This window comes from Centroberyx gerrardi, chromosome 17, assembly GCF_048128805.1.
Source record: "Centroberyx gerrardi isolate f3 chromosome 17, fCenGer3.hap1.cur.20231027, whole genome shotgun sequence".
Taxonomy (NCBI): domain Eukaryota; kingdom Metazoa; phylum Chordata; class Actinopteri; order Beryciformes; family Berycidae; genus Centroberyx; species Centroberyx gerrardi.
Genome location: NC_136013.1, coordinates 18076189 through 18094581, shown reverse-complemented (window position 1 = coordinate 18094581; position 18393 = coordinate 18076189). Strand labels below are relative to the sequence as shown.

The following is an 18393-nucleotide window of genomic DNA, read 5'->3' as shown; positions in this document are numbered from 1 at the left end:
TCCTCCATCAATAGGTCAACTTAGTTCATTACAATGACTTGCATTCTGAACCAACATTTATTTCAGACTCAAAACACAGGAAGTCCAGTTTTGGCATTGTATATTATTCTATGACCTACATCAAGATCAGGCTAATAATGTCATATAAACAAACGCAGGGACATGAAACATCAGCACAGGAAGCTATCCACTTCACCACCTAACCTGACAGGATATGAGGGATTGAAGATGTTGTTATAATACAAATAAGCCCGCTTCCTGGTCTTGACAGGTTTGCTCTATAAACACTGAACAGATTTACAGCAGGCGAGGAAATGTCACAGACCCTGTAGCTACATTCAGAAACACAGTGGGACAGCATCTGACGTGGATCCCCATGTACTGTGTGCGCGCTACATATTTTTGGTATCATCCATGTGGGTGGCCTTATTGAGTTGCACAACATAACAGACCTTTGATTCTGAACATTAATGCAACACCATCAGCCACTTTCTTCAGGCTCCAGCTGTTCCCAAAGCAATTAATATTGAAATGACCACCAACCACGGACTGTAGGAATGCATGGGATGTATTTCAATGACATTTTCTGGGAAAGAGAAAGTAGGGGAGGCGAGTAGTAAAGATAGCTTCCAATCATGATTTACCATTTTGATTAATCAGCAGCTCTTCCTCCTCTTTGAGGCGAGTCGACCAGATCCTAGACATTAGCATTGGCACAAAGATGTGTCGTCGCGGTGTGAGAGAGGGGGCTATGGTGACATAAAGAGAGCAGTGTGGCAGGAGACACACAGAGGGTCCTGTGTGCTGAGCTTGTTGCTGGGGACCGAGGGCCTGAGGGGAAGATGAAGCTAAGTCCTATGGTCGCATACGGAAAAAAAAAATACATTTCACATATACTCATATACTTCATAATATGCTTAGAGATATGTTTCCAAATAAAAAATGTACTTGTCCATGTAGATGATATTTGTTGAAAATATATAGCAATTTGGAATGTACTTGCACATGGGAAGAAAATGTATTTCCAACAAATGTCATCTACATGTACAAACGTATTTTATGGCCATTTTTTAAAAAACATATCTCTAAACATATTCTGAATTATGTGAAATGATTTTTTTTCAGCATGGAGAACCATGTGATGTGCAAACTTGAGTCCCAACCCAAGCTAGGAAGTCGTTGGATGGGCACACCGGAGGGCTTTTAGGGGGCATTCTGCGGGTTTGAAGGGTCCGTGGGTCTGGCGTTGAGGTACTCCAGAACGAAGACCTGCAGGATCTTGTTGAGGTTCTGAATGGTGGAGCGATCCAGGTTCTGCTCGTTGTCGTCGAACGTGTGCCACACGGACGGGAAGGGGGTGGGGATGAGGTGGAGGATACGCACACCTGACGGGGAGGCAGAGGGAGAGGATGATGCAACACTACACGCAGCATGGTCAGGTAATTATGTTTGCAGTAGTTGTGTTAGTTTGTTTATTTACCTCTGTTAAGGAATGGCACGTGGTCGTCCTGCACGTGGCCAACAGGTAGATTGGGCCAGAAATACTCAATTTCGTTAGGATGATCCACAAGCTGCTCCATGGCGTGCAGACGACGCTCTGAGGGAATAAGAAGGAGGAAAAAGAGCAAAAAAGGCGCTCAATCAATAAGCCATGAAAGTGCATGAGTCACAGTCTATTAGCAGCTGATGAAAAATGTTGGCAAGAAAAATTATCGACTCTCAAATCTCTGCAGTGCAATCATAACAGCATAAACTGTGTTTTCTCTATTACTTCTCCCTTCTGCAAAGAAGTATGAGATACAATGTGACGAATGTGATTTTGTTAATTTGATCACCAGCACACATGAATGGCACATGGGCCTCCAGTGATAACGAACGCCTATAGTGTGATGAATGTCTCAGAAATGTGCGGTTGATGTATTGATGTTCATGGCATACTTTAATCCAGGTAAGCAGACTCACATAGTACCCACAATGGTAGTAAAACAAACTTTTAGCCAGTCAAGCCACAAAAATGAGCAAAGGAAGTGTGTGCGATCATTCACCAATGTTCTGTAGCCTGGAGAGCCAGCGGGACGTGCTGGGGAACTGGTTGCCGAAGCGAGGCCCAGGGGCCCCGATCAGGTCCAACAGCACAAACAGATCCTGGAGGAGAGAGAGAGAGAGAGAGAGAGAGAGAGGAAGGAAGGATGGGAGGAGACGTGCAGGAGAAAGCGAGTGAGAGAGAGATCTCAATGTGGTCTCATGAGAAAGTAGCTGTGTACATCCTGGAGATAACGCCCTGACAAGAAGCCCACTCCCATGGAGCTTTGAGGTGTGAGGATGACATCATGCGTTCCATGGTGCAAACACGCTGACTGGATTACTCCATGTGCACGCTATCTCTGCGAGACACTGACACCAAACACGCCTGTCTGCCAGTACATGCATGCACGTACATACATACACACACACACACACACACACTAGGTTCTTCAAGACACTCCCTGTGCTTTATCTCTCTCTGTCCTGATAGGAATGTCTCTGTTTCTTGAAAAACCCCTTGCACTATCTCTCCATAGCTAGGATACAGAAAAATATACCTCCATTTTACGTGACATTGTGTTATTGTAGACTGTATAATGAATGATATCGACCCACTCAAGCCTCCCAAATGATGAAATAGGTGGGTTCGCGATTTGAGACGTCCAAACATAAGACATATGGGGTGCAATGCAAAATTCCCAGGATTCAAGAACTGCACCTCCCCTCTCTAAGGTAAAGGTGTGTGCATGGGCTCTGTGTGTGGGTGGGGATGTATAAAGGAGATATAGATATAGGGATAGATAAAGGGATCATCCTAATGTAGGGTGGTTGGGACAGAGAAGTCTGAGTGGGACTGTGACGTACGATGCCGTGCAGCTGGTTGGTGTCTGTGGCCCCGGCCGGGTGCGGGGTCCTCTCCATCTTCTGGGCCAGGTGGCGAGAGCCGTACAGGGAGTCTGTAGAGGTCCACTGGAAAAGAGCCTCCTCGCCATCAAAGAAGAGCAACTGCAGGGTCAGGTCGGGACTGGAGCTCTGGGGGGGGGGGGGGGGGAGTCAGATGGAAAGACAGACATGACACATCCTGTATACATTCAAACACAGCACACGTTTGCATTCTTGGTGTTTGGCTGCCCTCTAGTGCCCTCTAGTGGTTTTTGCATTACATTGACATGAAACTGTTCTGTTTTTTTTGTTGGCTGAATTTCTGTGACATATTCTACGTCCGTTCATTCTCTTGCTTTCATTCTCTTGCCAGGCAAAATGCTGCTTAAAAGGCAAGGTACTTCCTCCTATGCAATTTGTCAGGTATTGACTATGCGTCCTCCTCTATTGCAGCTAATGTATTTGTATTCTGTGTGTTTCCCAGTCCCGGAGTGACCTTTGTGATAGACCGCTGAGTCTGATAAACATGTCCTGTGGCTGATCTCTCCCTGTCACAGGCCCTGTCACTGTCCACCCAGCCGCATCACACAGGGGCCTGAGCTCAGCAGTGGAACAGGGAAAGGGCAGAGGAGCAAGCTTCATGAATGCTAAGTGCGCTCCTTCATGCAATCAGCATCATTTGTGTAAGCAAAAATGACACATTATGTGGTGTAAAAATTTGTGTAAATTTCCTATGAAACAAAACCAGTAATTGCAGCTTTTGTGCTCAAAACGTTGTCTGTCCATTAACGTTGTGTTGAAGCAAGTGTGTGAGCTCTTTCCTTTTTACTATGAGATTTCCTTTGCCCAGCACCTACAAAGTGATGTACGTATTTTTCTTCTAATTAACAAAACCAATAACCCCTTATTAACTAATGCAATTAGACACTATGTTTTGTTAGTATGTGACTTAAAACTACAATATGCAACTTTTCGCCCTGGAAGTAGGAAGTTTATTGTTAGTCCCGCCCTCCTCCCCCTCACTTGGTCAAGTTCCCGCCCCAACATTGTCACTCATCTTGATGACGGCTTCTAGCCTGAGGCTTAATCAGCCAGCATATTGCAGAAGTAGACGACAAACGCAGGCAATCTGCACTTCAAAAAAAATGCTGATGTTCACCCATGATTTTGAATGGGTCTTATCTGCTGCAGGTTTGACTTCGCTGTTCTTTTGTTTCTTACTGCTTTGCACCATTGTTGTTGTTGCTATGACTTCCTTGGACTATAGCGGCTAGCCTCACCTCAGCAGCCACAACCCAGCTGACCACTGGCCACACCCATACAACACGCTACCACAGCAAATGGTATATACCCAAAAATGCCCTGAACATCATGAAAAAGACAATTTGAGGCAAACGGGGGGATTTAGGCATGAACACACAGGGTCACAGACAGACACAGACTGATAATGTGTAATATATCCTATTTATTTATGTTATTTTAAATGTTGCATGTAGCTTTAAACCCTTTACCTTCTGAGTTTTCAGCTCGTCATCCAGGGCCCGTGCCAGCTCCAACATCATGGCACAGGGAACAGCGGAGTCGGTGGCGCCTTGGAACTCCCTCCCGTGCCACTGAGGCGGGTAGTACTTGGAGTCGTAGTGGCAGGCCAGGACCAGGCGACGCTTGGCTGAGGGGTCGAGGGTGGCCACCAGGTTGGTGAAGGTCATGGGGCCGTAGGGCGTGTGTGACTCAAACCTGTCCTCCGTCACTTCCCAGCCTGCGCCCAGGGAGCCCAGGGTGGTTTTGATATGCTGCGGGCAAGATGAACACACACACACACACACACACAAGCAGCATACATGCACGCATCCACATAGGCAGTAGTAGAAATTAGTAGAAATTACACACACAAAGGGACAACACACACAAAGGGACAACTTAAATGTATCAAAGGGTGAATATTTAGCCTGCCAGATGTCTAGAGAGGTAAACTAGTTTCAGCAACTCTATTCGCTTATATACTATATACTGCATATACATGTATATATATATGTATATATATATATATATATATATATATATATATATATATATATATATACATATATTCACGTAAGACCCAAGACCAAAATAATAATATTGCACATATATCACCATTTCAACGAGCCTTCTACTGGTTTTCTGATGAATCTCTGTGCCTAAGTTTATGCATTTATTCATTAGTCACATGCAATATCTAGGAAACTACTAGTCCGATTTTGATTAAACGGGTGAGTGGTTTGCCTTTAAGATTAACCATGCACAAAATTATGCTGATTGGCCTAAGGGGCAAAATGTGGCTCTGTAGCAATTAACTAGGCTTCTTATGAAGACCTGTTAGTTCCTCCCACTTAAGACTTGTCTCCAACATAAAGGTCATTTGAATTGCTGTCAGAACTTGTTATGGATCGTGGGGTGCTGCATCATTCATGGGGGACATAATGTTTACTTTAGGCGTGTTTCTTGACTTGAAAGACATGGACTAGCCTTGATATGAATGGTGTTGTCCTACAGCACTAACCTCCTGTACAGCCTGGCTGCCTGCAGAGCCTGGGTACCTGGTGACCAGCAGCGGCCTCAGGTCCCTCTGCCACATCTGATCCAGGTCAGTGTGTGTCAGCGCACTGCGGATCTCGCCCGGGTTCAGTGTGACAGCTCTGTGTTGGAGCTGGACAGGACCAAAAGAAACAGACAAGATAAAACAATACAAGAGGGATGAGAGACAGCATTAGGTTCAATTGATAGTCAAGTGTGTATCTTGTATAATCGGTTGTAGGAGATGGACACATTTGATTGAAGTTGAGCCGTTGCAAGCATTTCATTATTAGTCTAATTATAGGATTAGGGTTGAGAGGGATAATTCATTCAACTTTCAAACTATGACAACAAACACCCACACTGTGATCTACATCATTGCACTGTTTCAAACAGTGAATGGAACATGGAATATTGGAGTAAAACACTGTTTACTACTCTTTTTAATCAGCGTCTACCATGGTACAATTACAGACCAGCAACTTTCCAAATAGAGAAGCGGAACTCTTTGTATGATGCATTCAAATTGAGCAACAATGTGGACGAGGCACAGCAGATGATGGGTATGAACCACTGGCTTTGTGGTGAGAAACTGAATGTTTCACAACAGTCATTTCATTCCCTCATATTACTGGAAACCGTAGACCAACCTACAACTAGAACAAAATCGCTTTGTTTTAGGTTTGATATGGACTTCTTGAGAGAAATTCACCACAACTAGGATTATTTGCAATTAACTACTGTATTGTCACCAATGCCTTACCGTCTAAAAAAGCCATACAGTATACTAACCTATTGACATAGTAACACAGTGATAACAATTGGAATCAAGATCCATGGTGCCGCAATAATGCTGTGTCATAAATTTCCACAGAAAACTAATCTTTACATGGAAGATAAAGAGGAACACACAAAGTGACGCAACATGAACTAGTTTCATCTGGTTTTTCACTGTAAAGAAATCAAACGTTGTGCATGAGATGAGCTGAGAACAGTTTGATGAGCCTGATCTTAAACAGAGCCTCCAGTTGAAGTGCACTCCGAGTCTCCGACACCTCTTCAGAGAGAGACATTCATTCGACACAAGAGGCAATCCAACAGGCCGGTGTGAATAGGCAGTGATTGAATGGCTTCAGATAAACCAGAAGGCTGCTTTGGTAAGGCAGTGATCTAGTGAATAGGGCGTTGGCAGGCAGCTCAGAAATGTGAAGGGTGCTTGTGATCATGCTCCCTCCCTCTGTTTGAGACTGATTCCCACAGACATGATAGTATTGAGCGAGGCGGAGTTGGGTCGCCCCGCTGTAAGCAACACAATACCAATTTTGACTCAGGTTCTCAAGCTTACGTCATTTTCAAGCTGTAACGATCAGTTTGATGATCAAGGGGGCAAAAAAACATATTGATCCTCTTCATTCGGTCTCAAAGTTCACCTGCAGTCGAACACAGAGAGGCTCAGTTGTCCTGGTAACAACCTGAGCGGAGAGCGAGGGCAGAGAAAGAGCTAATGGTGAATGTCAGAGCACAAGCAACAAAGCCTGTGTATACCTGTTGTATCCGGCTCTCTTCTCTCCACAGACCGCTGCTGTGGGTCTGTATGTAATCACACTCTCGCTCTTAATTGGCCGTGTGGTGGAAATGGGAAATACATCTGGGTTATTAAATCCATGTCTGGGATCTGTGGGGCTTCAGACTGAGCGGTCAGCATTGGAATGAACAGTGGGCATTTTCTTCTTCCTCTTATTATGTTTCCCCACTATTGCTTAGGTTATAGATAGGAGCAAATTTCTTAACTCTGTTCAATTCACGACTGCATTCTCTTACAAAACAACCAGTTGACAGTATGCGCTGCACTCATATGTCCACCAGCCCTGTAATTACATGGCGGGATACAGTACACAAGGTATAATTATGTGGTGCAACTGAGTCAAGATTGTCCTCCTGGGAGATGGGGCTCACTGAGCTGAGAGAGGGTTAAATGGGGGTCCACTTAAGATCTATAAATATCAAGATCTGCAATTGGAGGATCAATGGTGATGACTGTGCTGCCATAGCAACTAGGCGAACAGGAGTGGGGATGAAGAACGTGGATAAGGGACATGGATGGCCAAGCACACCTAGAATTACACAACAGTGCAGAGAAACAGCGCAGAGGATTGTGGGAATAAAATTAACAGTAAAGGGAATTGGGAGCTCATAGTGTTCCATTCAGTCTGATGCGTAATAGTGAATATTCTCCAAAAATAAAATATTAAAATAAAAAATACCGTTCAGTATAATTACTTTTTCCTAGAAATCAAACATTTCTGTCATCTTAACAGCAAAGAATGAAACTACTCACGATGAAAATTGTAAAAAAAAAAAAAAAAAAAAAAAAAAAAGAAGAAGAAGAAGAAGAAAACAAACTGCAAACTGAACTGATAACAATCAAATGTCTCGCAAAAGTATAATAGCATGGGAATAAAAATACTAAATCGGTGATAAGTTTACAACGGCTTCAATCGTGGTAACGGCTTTATGAAAGTGTCTAAAAAAAAAAGAAAAGATGACAGCTTGGCAACTAACACAGTGTGACACAATGTGAACGGATCCTCCTCATTTACCTTTTCCTGTGTCCAGGGAACTCCGTTGGCACAGTGGATAAACGCCACCCAGATGCCCACGGTGTAAAAGAAACGCATTATGAAGGGACCGTGGCGACGCTCAGCCATCGCTGTAGTTGTTGCTCTCCACATTCCTCTCCCTCTCTCTCCCTCTCTTTCTCCTCTGTGAAGGCTTTACGGATCATGTGAAAAGCAGGAGGGAGGACCCGGGGCTCTCTGATCCACAGCGCGTCACTGCTGGGTGCGCTGCTTCCAGTCCCAAGGGCCCTTGGGTGTCTGTGGGATAATGACACAGTGGCCTCGTAGTCCTTTGTTGTTTGCACATTTTCACCGAAAAATCAATGACCTACACACACCCTGCATTTGACAACACAGACCCTAAACTCCGGAGTAGTGGACCCATTAGGTCTGCTAAGTATTTGGCAACTTTCAAACAGAAGCTTCATATCAACCCTAAAGCAAATTCACTATAACATTCCTATTATAATTCATTCATGTGTTTCTGTGACACTCAATAACGCGTTAATAGTGACTTTACCATAATTTAGGGTAGGCTTTCTATAAGGCTATTTTGTGATATCACTATAGTAATCATTATAATATTTGTAGCTATTATATCATACTAGTTCTTTTGCACACGAGAAATAATGAGATAAGATTAAACTACAAGAAAACCATGTAATGTCATATGTAATTTAATAACCCAGGGTTAATTGGCAAATTTTAGGTAACGCAGCCTTGACGACAACACAAATGTGTTATTTACCCAATACAGATATAGCCTACTGTATTGTATGGTGAGGAGATTTCTCTCATTTTGAACAAATAGATCTATAACAGCGAACAGCGAGTCATTGCACAACCAAAGCGAAATAACTATAGTAGGCTATTCCTATAATGTTCCAATAGTGACCTATAGAGTATCTGCGATACTCAATGGTGAGTTTATAGTGATCGTATCGTACTTAGTGGTATTTTTTTAAATTATTTTTTAAATTTTAAATCTCCTCGGTTGTTGCCATAATATTCCTACAATATTCCTATAGGGACTTAAAAAAGTGTGTCCGTGGTACTCCGTCGTGAGTTTATAGTGACCTAATATGTACTCTATGATATTTTTTTAATGTCCAATGGTATCACTATAATTCCTACAGGGACTTACAGTTTTGCTGTGGTATTTTTTTGGTATCCTTTTAAAAACTGTTCTAGGAGCAGCTCTTTTTCGTAACGGTGAAACCTTCAGCAGCACTTGAACGTCACTTACGCACACCGAACCACGTGATCTGATTCCGCATGCCCAACCCGGAAGTGTGCACCGTGCTACAGCATGTCAACATATTACAGCTACACAGTTACATTATAACGTAGTCGTGTGATCTGTTTTTTGCAATATTTTTGTACCTGCATGTGTTTTCTTTGAGCTTGCTAGCAGCGATGGCAGAAGAGGCTTCCTGCTTGAAGGCACGGCTCCTGGAGAAAGAGAAGGAGATTGTTGCTCTGAAGAATAAATTGTCCCAACTGGAAAAGGTACGAAGTTCTTACTGTGTGCTAGACTGTAGGTTGATAACTACAGCTAAATTAAATCACTGGCGCAAATATGTATTAAAGAAAAGCACTGAAATTAGCTTTATAACCTCTTTGCCTCGTTTTTCATATAGCAGCAGGCTAACGTTAGGGTTTTAGTCCATGCAGGCTGTAGTATCTTTCAACAGCCAACATAGCAAACCTTAGTTATTCTGTCAAGGAACAAAACAGCAAATTTGACAGCAGTAGTCTAAGCTCAAAATCAAGGTAACCTGCTAGCTTGCTGGCTAGCTAGCTAGATACTTTATTGTCCTCCCAAGAGAAGATTTTTATTTGTTTTCACACCCTGCATGTGGAAACATTCAAGAGCAGCTTTACAGGAATGGAAAACAATAAAGAACAGCCACACCAGACATTAACAAAAATGTTAAAGAGGCTGGCGTGCTCTGTGTGTGTACTGTGACAGACAATGAAAGTGGAAAAGACAGCCAGTGAGTGGCAGTGAGTGTTTTGGGTTATTTTTCATTTTACCTACCAGACATAAACAGTTCATAGCACACAACAGACATATTGACGCTAAAGATACACAAAGACAGTTTGCAAAAGGACAACAAGATATTATTCCAGACAGTTTGTTGTGGGTTTCGATGGCAGTAAACAAAAAGCTCCTGCTGAAACTTGGTTCTAATATTCTCCGTAATATTTCCTCCCTCGCATGATATCAGAGCCAAACGTCAGTGTTGGAGCTACACGACAAGGTGACGGCCCTCGCCCCTCTGAAAGGCAAAACGGCCCTCAGCAACGAGGACATCATGCGCTACAGCAGACAGCTCCTTCTGCCAGAGCTGGGTGTGCAAGGTAAGGGTGAGAGTCGGGTCAGTCTGATGTCCTTGTTGCATTCTGTCTTGATCAAGTGAAATGTATGGATGGGCGAATAGAGTGAATCTTGATTGTCGGCAGGTCAGCTGAACCTTTCCAAGATGTCGGTGCTGGTTGTGGGCTGTGGAGGACTGGGCTGCCCCCTGGCACAGTATCTGGCTGCAGCAGGAATTGGTAAGTAATCTGGTAGATTAGATTAGTGCCTAACCTGAATCAGATCAGTAATAGGTTCAGAAACCATCTCCTATTGTCCTCATGATGTAATGAGTAATTAGGCAGTTTCCGAAATGAACGTTTTGGCTCACTTGCCAGTGGCTAGTAAACTAGATAGGTTTACCTGCCAAGAATACTTTTTACCAACCACAATAATTAATATACATTTTTCATACAAATATATCACCCTACACATTTTCAATGCTGTTTGTGTAGAATTAGATACTGTGTGAAACATTCAATAAAAAGACTTGAGCAGATTCAGAGTTTTAATTTAAAACGTGCTCACTCTCTTCTACAATGGATCTTTTTTTTGTCTTCCTCTTAATTTTTTGTCTTTTTGGTGGCCTCAGACCTGCTTTGTGTCACCACATGGGAATAAAGTTACGTTTCAACTAACGTTAGGCTAGTTAACCATCCAGTGGGGAAACGGGAGGAAAGGTTTATAGAAGTTTAGACGCTACCACTTTGTGTAGAGCAGCGTAACAGGGAGCCACTCAACAGCCTGTTTGATACAGAGCCATTGTTTTGCTTTGATTTGATTGGCTCACAGTCAGAGAGAGTGTGCAGTGGTCAGCAGGGACAAAGTGTGAGAACAGCCAAAAACTAAAGACTGTATAACTGAGGCATTCAAATTGTATCGTCTCTGCCAGTGTGGTGGATGAGCCTTTTTCATTCAGAGACAAATTTTACCAGCACTTAGAGGGTGTTGAATTCGACCCTGTGTATAGGGTTAGGCTTCAACATTTACTGTAAACTTTGACTCTTTGATCTTTGTGTTTCCGCAGGGCGGCTGGGGCTGCTGGACTATGACGAGGTGGAGCTCAGTAACCTGCACAGACAGGTGCTGCATGGAGAGGAGAGCCAGGGCCAGGCCAAGGCCCTTTCTGCTGCCAGTGCAGTCAGGAGGTACTGACCTGGGACCTGCACACACCGCATGTAACATTATCCTACATCACATTACACCATGTGTCTTGTCATGGGCTGATGGCCCAAAGCACCTTTACACCAATATCATGTAGTGGAACAAAGATGTTCTTTATACCGAGGTGCTTTTGGGATATCTATTCCTGCTCAGTTGTACTAAAACAGGAGATACCATTTTGAAATAGAAGACATACTATTTTGATATTACTTCTGAATGTTCAGTGAGCATGATAATTGGTGCATTTTTACGCTTTTTGTGACCCTTTGGTTGCTGTGTAATGTAAGCTGGCGCTTTCCTGTCTCACCACAGGTTATATTTGGTTGTGTATTTCACCCCAGTCTGCAAATATTGTGTAAACATGTTATTTTAGAGACGGCTGTTTTTGGTGCCTTTCTCGCTCACAGTAGGCCCACTGTGGTTAGCACACACATTGTATAGCCATAGCCACATGAGGGCGTCATTTCTCTGACTAGCAATGACCTACACAGTATAACTTGTGTCTTGATGCTGTGTCAGGCAAACAGTACCGTCCTCTTCCTTGTTTTCCTGAATGGAAACATTAGTGACAATTCAACTGCACGCTTAATACTAGGGTTTGACTGATATGGGTTTTTGAAGACTGATACCAATACAGATATGTTCGTATTAAAGCTGCTTATAGGTGATATTTTGTGCCAATATTTCATATCTATAAATTTGTCCACTTTCATACTAAAACATTACAAGGATTCAGTATTTCCCAATTTATTTATTTTTAATTCTTTTTTTTAAAGCATTTGTTTATTGGGGTTTTTGATGAAAATTTAATCAAGGATACAATGTAAAAGTTAACATACAATGTAGACAATTCCCAATTTATTCTTATTAGGATGGAAAGCTTCTGAAACGACATGCAGACCATCATGTGACACTAAAACTCCATTGAAACCCAGACTAATGAAATGAATGGTAGGGTTAATTTATACATTAATTACATTTAATAAAAGGCCAGTATCAGCCCGATATATCTGCAAATCCATATATCGGTCTAACCCTACTTAACATAGCCTTGAATTCTTAATTAACTCAAAGAGAATTTGGCCTTTAGACAGAAAGAACGTGACTGCTCATAGTTGTATGTATGAACTGTGTTTTTGAAGGTGACTTTGTGTCCTCAGGTTGAACTCGACAGTAGAGTGTATTCCCTACCACCTCCAGCTCTCCTCAGAGAACGCCCTGCAACTCATCCAACAGTATCCTGCTGCAAAGCCTTTAGCCTACATCTGTTGCTGACCTGCCACTGGCTAACTCTCTCATGCTTTCACCTATCGTACTTGAGCTTACGCTTACATTTTACATGAAGAACATTTTGGAAATTAACCAGAGAAATGTATGCTTTAACTTAGAAATGACCTATTATATTGATGACCTCTGTCTATGCTGACTCCTTGACCTCATGGACCTCATATATGACATTGTGGCTGATTGCTCGGACAACGTTCCCACCCGTTACCTGGTGAATGACACCTGTGTGCTCAGTGGCAAGCCCCTCGTGTCAGCGAGCGCTCTGAGAATGGAGGGACAGGTACGGAAGAAAGGCCTTTTTCTAGCTACTGCGCTGCATTTGTAATGTCATTTCTCCAGCATTAAAGCCCTCTCGCTTTGTGTGTGTGTGTGTGTGTGTGTGTGCAGCTGACAGTATATAACTACAGCGGAGGCCCCTGCTACAGATGTCTTTACCCAGTACCCCCGCCCCCGGAGACAGTGACCAACTGTTCTGACGGAGGGGTGTTAGGAGTGGGTGAGGCGTCTACTCCTTGTCCCTTTTACTTTCCCCAAAGCTATTAACTCTGTAAGAGCACGGTCTGTTTAAATGATAGTTGTTAGTCAAATTTTCCACTTCTCGTTTAGTTCCAGGGATAATGGGCTGCTTCCAAGCGTTGGAGGTCCTGAAGATTGCCTCTGGACAAGGCTGTATCCTTTGGTTTTCCATTCCTGACTCCCACATCACACACACTCCCCTGGCCATTATGTCGCGCTGTATCAGAGTTTTCTGCTTAGTCATCCAGATGAATGAATGAAGGACCTGCTTGAATGAACTGTGCCGAAGGAGATTTCATTGTAGCAAGGGAAGGAAGGGGTGTTTTCTGCCTGATCTGATAAAACAAAGCAAAAAAACCTTTTGCTTTGACTGAGCAATATTTTCGTCTCCAATCTCTGGAGTCTGTGCTGTCTATTCATCAGTCTTACTTATGAGACTGCTCTGTCAAAAAGCAGTCGTGTTTACAAAATCCTTATTGTGCTGATATTGAGACGCACATCAGACAATAGACCTGCCCCGTCCTGTCTCGTATTGTGCGAACCTGGCTAACACCTGGCCCCCTGTGCGTCAGCCAGGGAAGTGTCGCACTGTTTTCCGACCAAACCGAACGTCTGAATGTTGCCATGGGCTGTACACACGGCCGGGAGACGCGCCAGCCGATGCTCTGAATCATGATGCTTCTCATAAAAGAGCCTTTTCCTTGACGGGGGCCGCGCCAGCTTCCTGCGGCCAGCAGCTGGTGATGTTTGACGCTCAAGATGCCAGGTTCAGGTCCATCAGGCTGCGGCCCAAGCAGGCTAGCTGCGCGGCGTGTGGAGAAAACCCCACGATAACCCAGCTGGGGGACTATGAGGCTCTCTGTGGGTCTGCAGCCACGGATAAGGTCAGTTTCAAGGGAAGAGACACCTTATATTACAGAGTTTTTATATGATAACGCAATACGATATTATTGTTGACTTATTTCGAGGCTGAAAGGCCGCTTATCCGTGACCCCCCAAAAACCTCTATACGATCTTATGTCATGCACCTTTGCACAGCGATATTTGACTGAAATGTTCCTCATATCTAACTGGATTTGGCTATTTAAACTGACAATTGGAAAGTACATATAATTACCCCCTAATCGTAGGAAAATTCTATTATTGCCTCCAACCTTATGTTCTGTGTGTTCCAGTGCCGCAGACTCAACCTCCTCTCCAGAGATCAGAGGATCACAGTGCAGGTAGTGTATATCATCCAGAACGATTGGCCATAGCGTGACTCCCTGTATTTACTGATGTTTATTGTATGATTACTCACAATTTTCTCCGCGTTCATACGCATTCATAAACTCTGATTGCATCTCAGTGCTGACCCAGCCCTAAATGGGAAATGACTTAAAATGTGCCTGTAGATTTTCTATGGGAAAGAATAACATGTTCTATTTGGCACCGAAAGCAATGGCGGTGGATTGGTTTTGTTTATATTTCTGCAGAATTGGAGCTTTCAAACCCGCTGAGTCATTAAGTAGAGAGATGGGGATCATGATTGATTGGGCTGTAATGGAGATTGTGCAAGGGGCTCCGGTTAGAAACAGTTTTGTTTCCTGCGATTTAAGGAAAAGCAGTCTAAATTTTCAGATTACCCCACCCATGCAACTCCAAGAAACACTCATTTCAACATTTGCTGAAACATTTGCCATGAGTCATTTTGGTTTCCCCTGCTTGACTTAAGAGATACACATCACATTTTTTGTCCAGCAGATAAAGCCATACATCTCTCCAGCTATAAAGTTGATGTGTCTGTGCATTAAAGACTGTCCCATTGTAATTCCAGGATTATAAATCCATACTGGTCAATGCAATTTCCCATCTCTTGTTGGACGTGCGCCCTCTTGTGGAGGTGGATATATGCCACTTACCCTCCTCTGTCAGTATCCTTGTGATTGTGGAAACACACACTCAATCTTACATTATCATGATCTCATTAATAATTGTATTACTTTTAGTTCCTGTATGTCCTTTTTTAAGATATCCTCCAGTCCTCTGTGGTTCCTTTCCTTATATTGTTGCTAGACATTCCTCTCTCAAGTCTAGAGGAGAGGAAGAGTGAACATATCCGATTACTCCAGGAGAGAATCTGCCAATTGAAACAGCAGATGGCAGGTGACTGCCGGCTTCCAGGTAACATGTCAAAACACCTCTCCATGTAGGTCAGCACATGTAGGGGGAAACAAATAGGCATATAGAACCACTGGTGCATATTCACAGGCCACAGTGTAGCCTCATACTGCTAAGCTATTGGCTTATTTTGGACAGCCAATGACGGGATGTAATGGGGTTGCTAGGTGACCCTTTTCCAAAACAAGTATGGTCAACCTGAGCAGCTGGCCCGCTTTAAAGAAATGATTATTCAAGACTTTATTTTTGCGGTGTTCTGTATATTGACTCTGTTGAGGTTTCTTTATCAATGAGCTTTATTTAGCTTTCAGTAGTTTGAGCTTAGTCTTAGCTAAGAGTCTTGGCTTTCTATCATATAGTCAGTTCTTATATAGTCAACTCTGTTCCGGCTGTATAATTATAAAATTATACATATTGCTACTCTGTTTATAACATTCCAACTCATGTGTGCAGCTTTTTTTTTCTCCTCTTGAATGTTTGAAACAGTCAGAACCCAGTGCAATACTCTCTACATCTGTATACGTTTCTGTTTATTCTTTTCATTACTGACTTCCATAGCTTCCAGCAATCCATGTGCATACTGTGTAGAAAAGATAACTATTCCTAAACTTATATTTCACATTTTTTATATACTATTTCTACTTCTAAAAGAGCCCTTTTTCCTAAATTATTACTTAAATTATTACTTTTATGTGTTAAATTTTACATACTTTATGCTCGGGCCGTTAACATGAAAGTATGTTACATCTGTGAAAAGGAATTTAAGAATGACTGCATTGCAGTTTGGTAATTTTCATCTCAACACATTTGGTCTTCCATACACGTTTGTATGGAATGAGACACCTGTATGAGATCCGGTGCCGTCTTCAAACTCATCTCTCTCAGCATTTTCCTCCAATGTCTTCCCTTTTCCCTCCAGTCTATGTGATCTGTAAGCTGGGTAACGACTCTCAGAAGGCGGTGCGGGCTCTGGAGAAGATGAGCGGATCAGAAGTGGACGATATCGCTGTGAAAGACATCTGCGGAGGCCTCATGGCCTGGGCCCAGAACATAGACCCCTCCTTTCCACAGTATTAATGCACTCAGATGTTTCTTCTTTGTTTTATTGTTAATAAATTCAGTTCTGTCTTACATCATTCTTTTTGTGATCCTTATCTGTGCTTGATTTTTCCTTTCTAGTATGAATACTGAACATTGTGCTCCCAGGTGCGTTGTTAACTGACTATTCCAGTTTGGTGTAGGTGTCATTTTGGAGTAATTTCCGGCTGCAAAAACCCACATGCTGTACATAACACAACACTTTTTCAGCTAAGAGTTACTAAAAGTGTTGAATAGTTTACTGTATATCAATTCATAAAGAAGAAACGGCTGGCAACACTTAACATAGATAAGCATCCTTGCAAAATCAAATCCTTGTCTCCATTTTTTCTGTTATAAATTTTTGTTATTAGGCCAAATCTTTATAAGCTGAATAAGTTGCAGAGTAGCTGCTAAAGGGACATTTTTTTTCTCATATAATAAATTCAACCTGGGGTCCTCAAACTTTTCCATATCAAGGATCCTTCAGCAGAGACACTGTGGGCCACAGACCCCCATTTGATGAAGGTTTTGTCTGAGGGACCTCAGTCTGAGAGGGTTTAGTCTTCTGTTTCTACTGTAGGTGGAGAAGTAAGAGTGGAGACTGAAAGCTCTTACTAGAAAAGTTTTTTTTTTTTAACTTTCATTTCTAGTGCTAACTTCTCAGTGAATTAAGAAACAGTGAAATCAATCTATTCCTCATTTTGCTGGGGACCCCCTGGAACCCCTACAAGGACCCCTGGGGGGCTGCTGGACCTCAGTTTGGGAACCCCTGGCTTACAAACCAATCGAGGCCGTGTGGAAGAAAGCTTTTTTGGCATGCGTAAGTTCAAATAACGGAAAAGAAAGGGACATGCGCATTGGCTCGAGCTCCATCGGAGGCGCCATTGCTTCACAGGGAGTGTAGTTCAAATATTCCTGCCCACACATGGAAACTCGGTTATGCGGAGATAATAAAAAAACTCCAAGCCCCAGGGACGGTCGCTGCTCTTTTTCTCGCCAAGCAGGGGGAGTAGTCACAGCTGGAGGGATAATAAGATGCGCATGAATTTACTATCTGGAATAAAAGATAAGAGAAAATGTCATTAAGCGGACGGCTCGGTGCATAACTCTCAGCGCGCGTGTAGGTAAAGCTAATCTCGGTGTTTGTTACAGCTAAGCTACAGCGTCGCGCTCTTGTGTGCGACTTCCACAAAGTGGTGAATAATAAACTTCAGGCTCCGCTTTCTTCAGTTGATGGAGTTACAAACTTTCTGCAGTCCACTCACAATGGAAAGAAAAGCGCCGTTTGCCGAGTGTGAAGGTAAAGTACAATTTCAGAGATATTAAAGCGGCGTTTTGGGGGGGCAGAGCGGGCTTTTACGTGGAGGGATATTTCAACTGCAAAGAAAAAAAAGTCTTGTGTGAATGTGCAAATTCAGGGCTTGTATAACTTGTTTTGCTGGCATTCGGGGACTCGGGTTGTGTTCTGCCAGCGAGCCAATCGAAAGTGGGAGGGGTCCAGATGTTCAGAAGCCTTGGTTCCAGATGTTGCTGGAGTTTGAATTCTTGTAAACACAGAAAACATATACTGTATAAACTTTTAAATCTCTTCATGTTTTTTTTTAGAGGGGGTTGCACACAAGCATACCGGTCTTTGGGTCTATTTATGTTGTTAAGTTCATCTTAACACTGCAAAAGTCGATTGCAAAGTTAAAACAAATGTCAGCAATCATTTCAATCAGAGGTTTAATGTGTTCTTAATGTTTA

The 18393-nt window shown here is 42.9% G+C and overlaps 2 protein-coding genes across 2 annotated transcripts; one reads left to right on the top strand and one right to left on the bottom strand.

Moving 5' to 3' along the window:
- Positions 1–1019: 1019 nt before the first annotated feature.
- Positions 1020–8235, bottom strand: qpct (glutaminyl-peptide cyclotransferase). The gene is made up of 7 exons (XM_071905817.2): positions 8064–8235; positions 5450–5596; positions 4419–4700; positions 2890–3057; positions 2046–2145; positions 1481–1597; positions 1020–1385 (listed from the first exon to the last, which is right to left on the bottom strand). Exons 1-7 carry the CDS (start codon positions 8193–8195, stop codon positions 1204–1206), a joined length of 1128 nt encoding a protein of 375 aa, XP_071761918.2. The 5' UTR covers positions 8196–8235; the 3' UTR covers positions 1020–1203.
- A 1203-nt stretch (positions 8236–9438) lies between these two features.
- mocs3 (molybdenum cofactor synthesis 3) lies at positions 9439–16698 on the top strand. The gene is made up of 13 exons (XM_071905820.2): positions 9439–9590; positions 10313–10445; positions 10548–10640; positions 11468–11588; positions 12765–12839; positions 13054–13171; positions 13279–13387; positions 13498–13560; positions 14128–14291; positions 14583–14630; positions 15224–15320; positions 15463–15570; positions 16487–16698. The coding sequence occupies exons 1-13, from the start codon at positions 9498–9500 to the stop codon at positions 16642–16644; spliced, it is 1380 nt and encodes a 459-aa protein (XP_071761921.2). The 5' UTR covers positions 9439–9497; the 3' UTR covers positions 16645–16698.
- The last annotated feature ends 1695 nt before the right edge of the window (positions 16699–18393 follow it).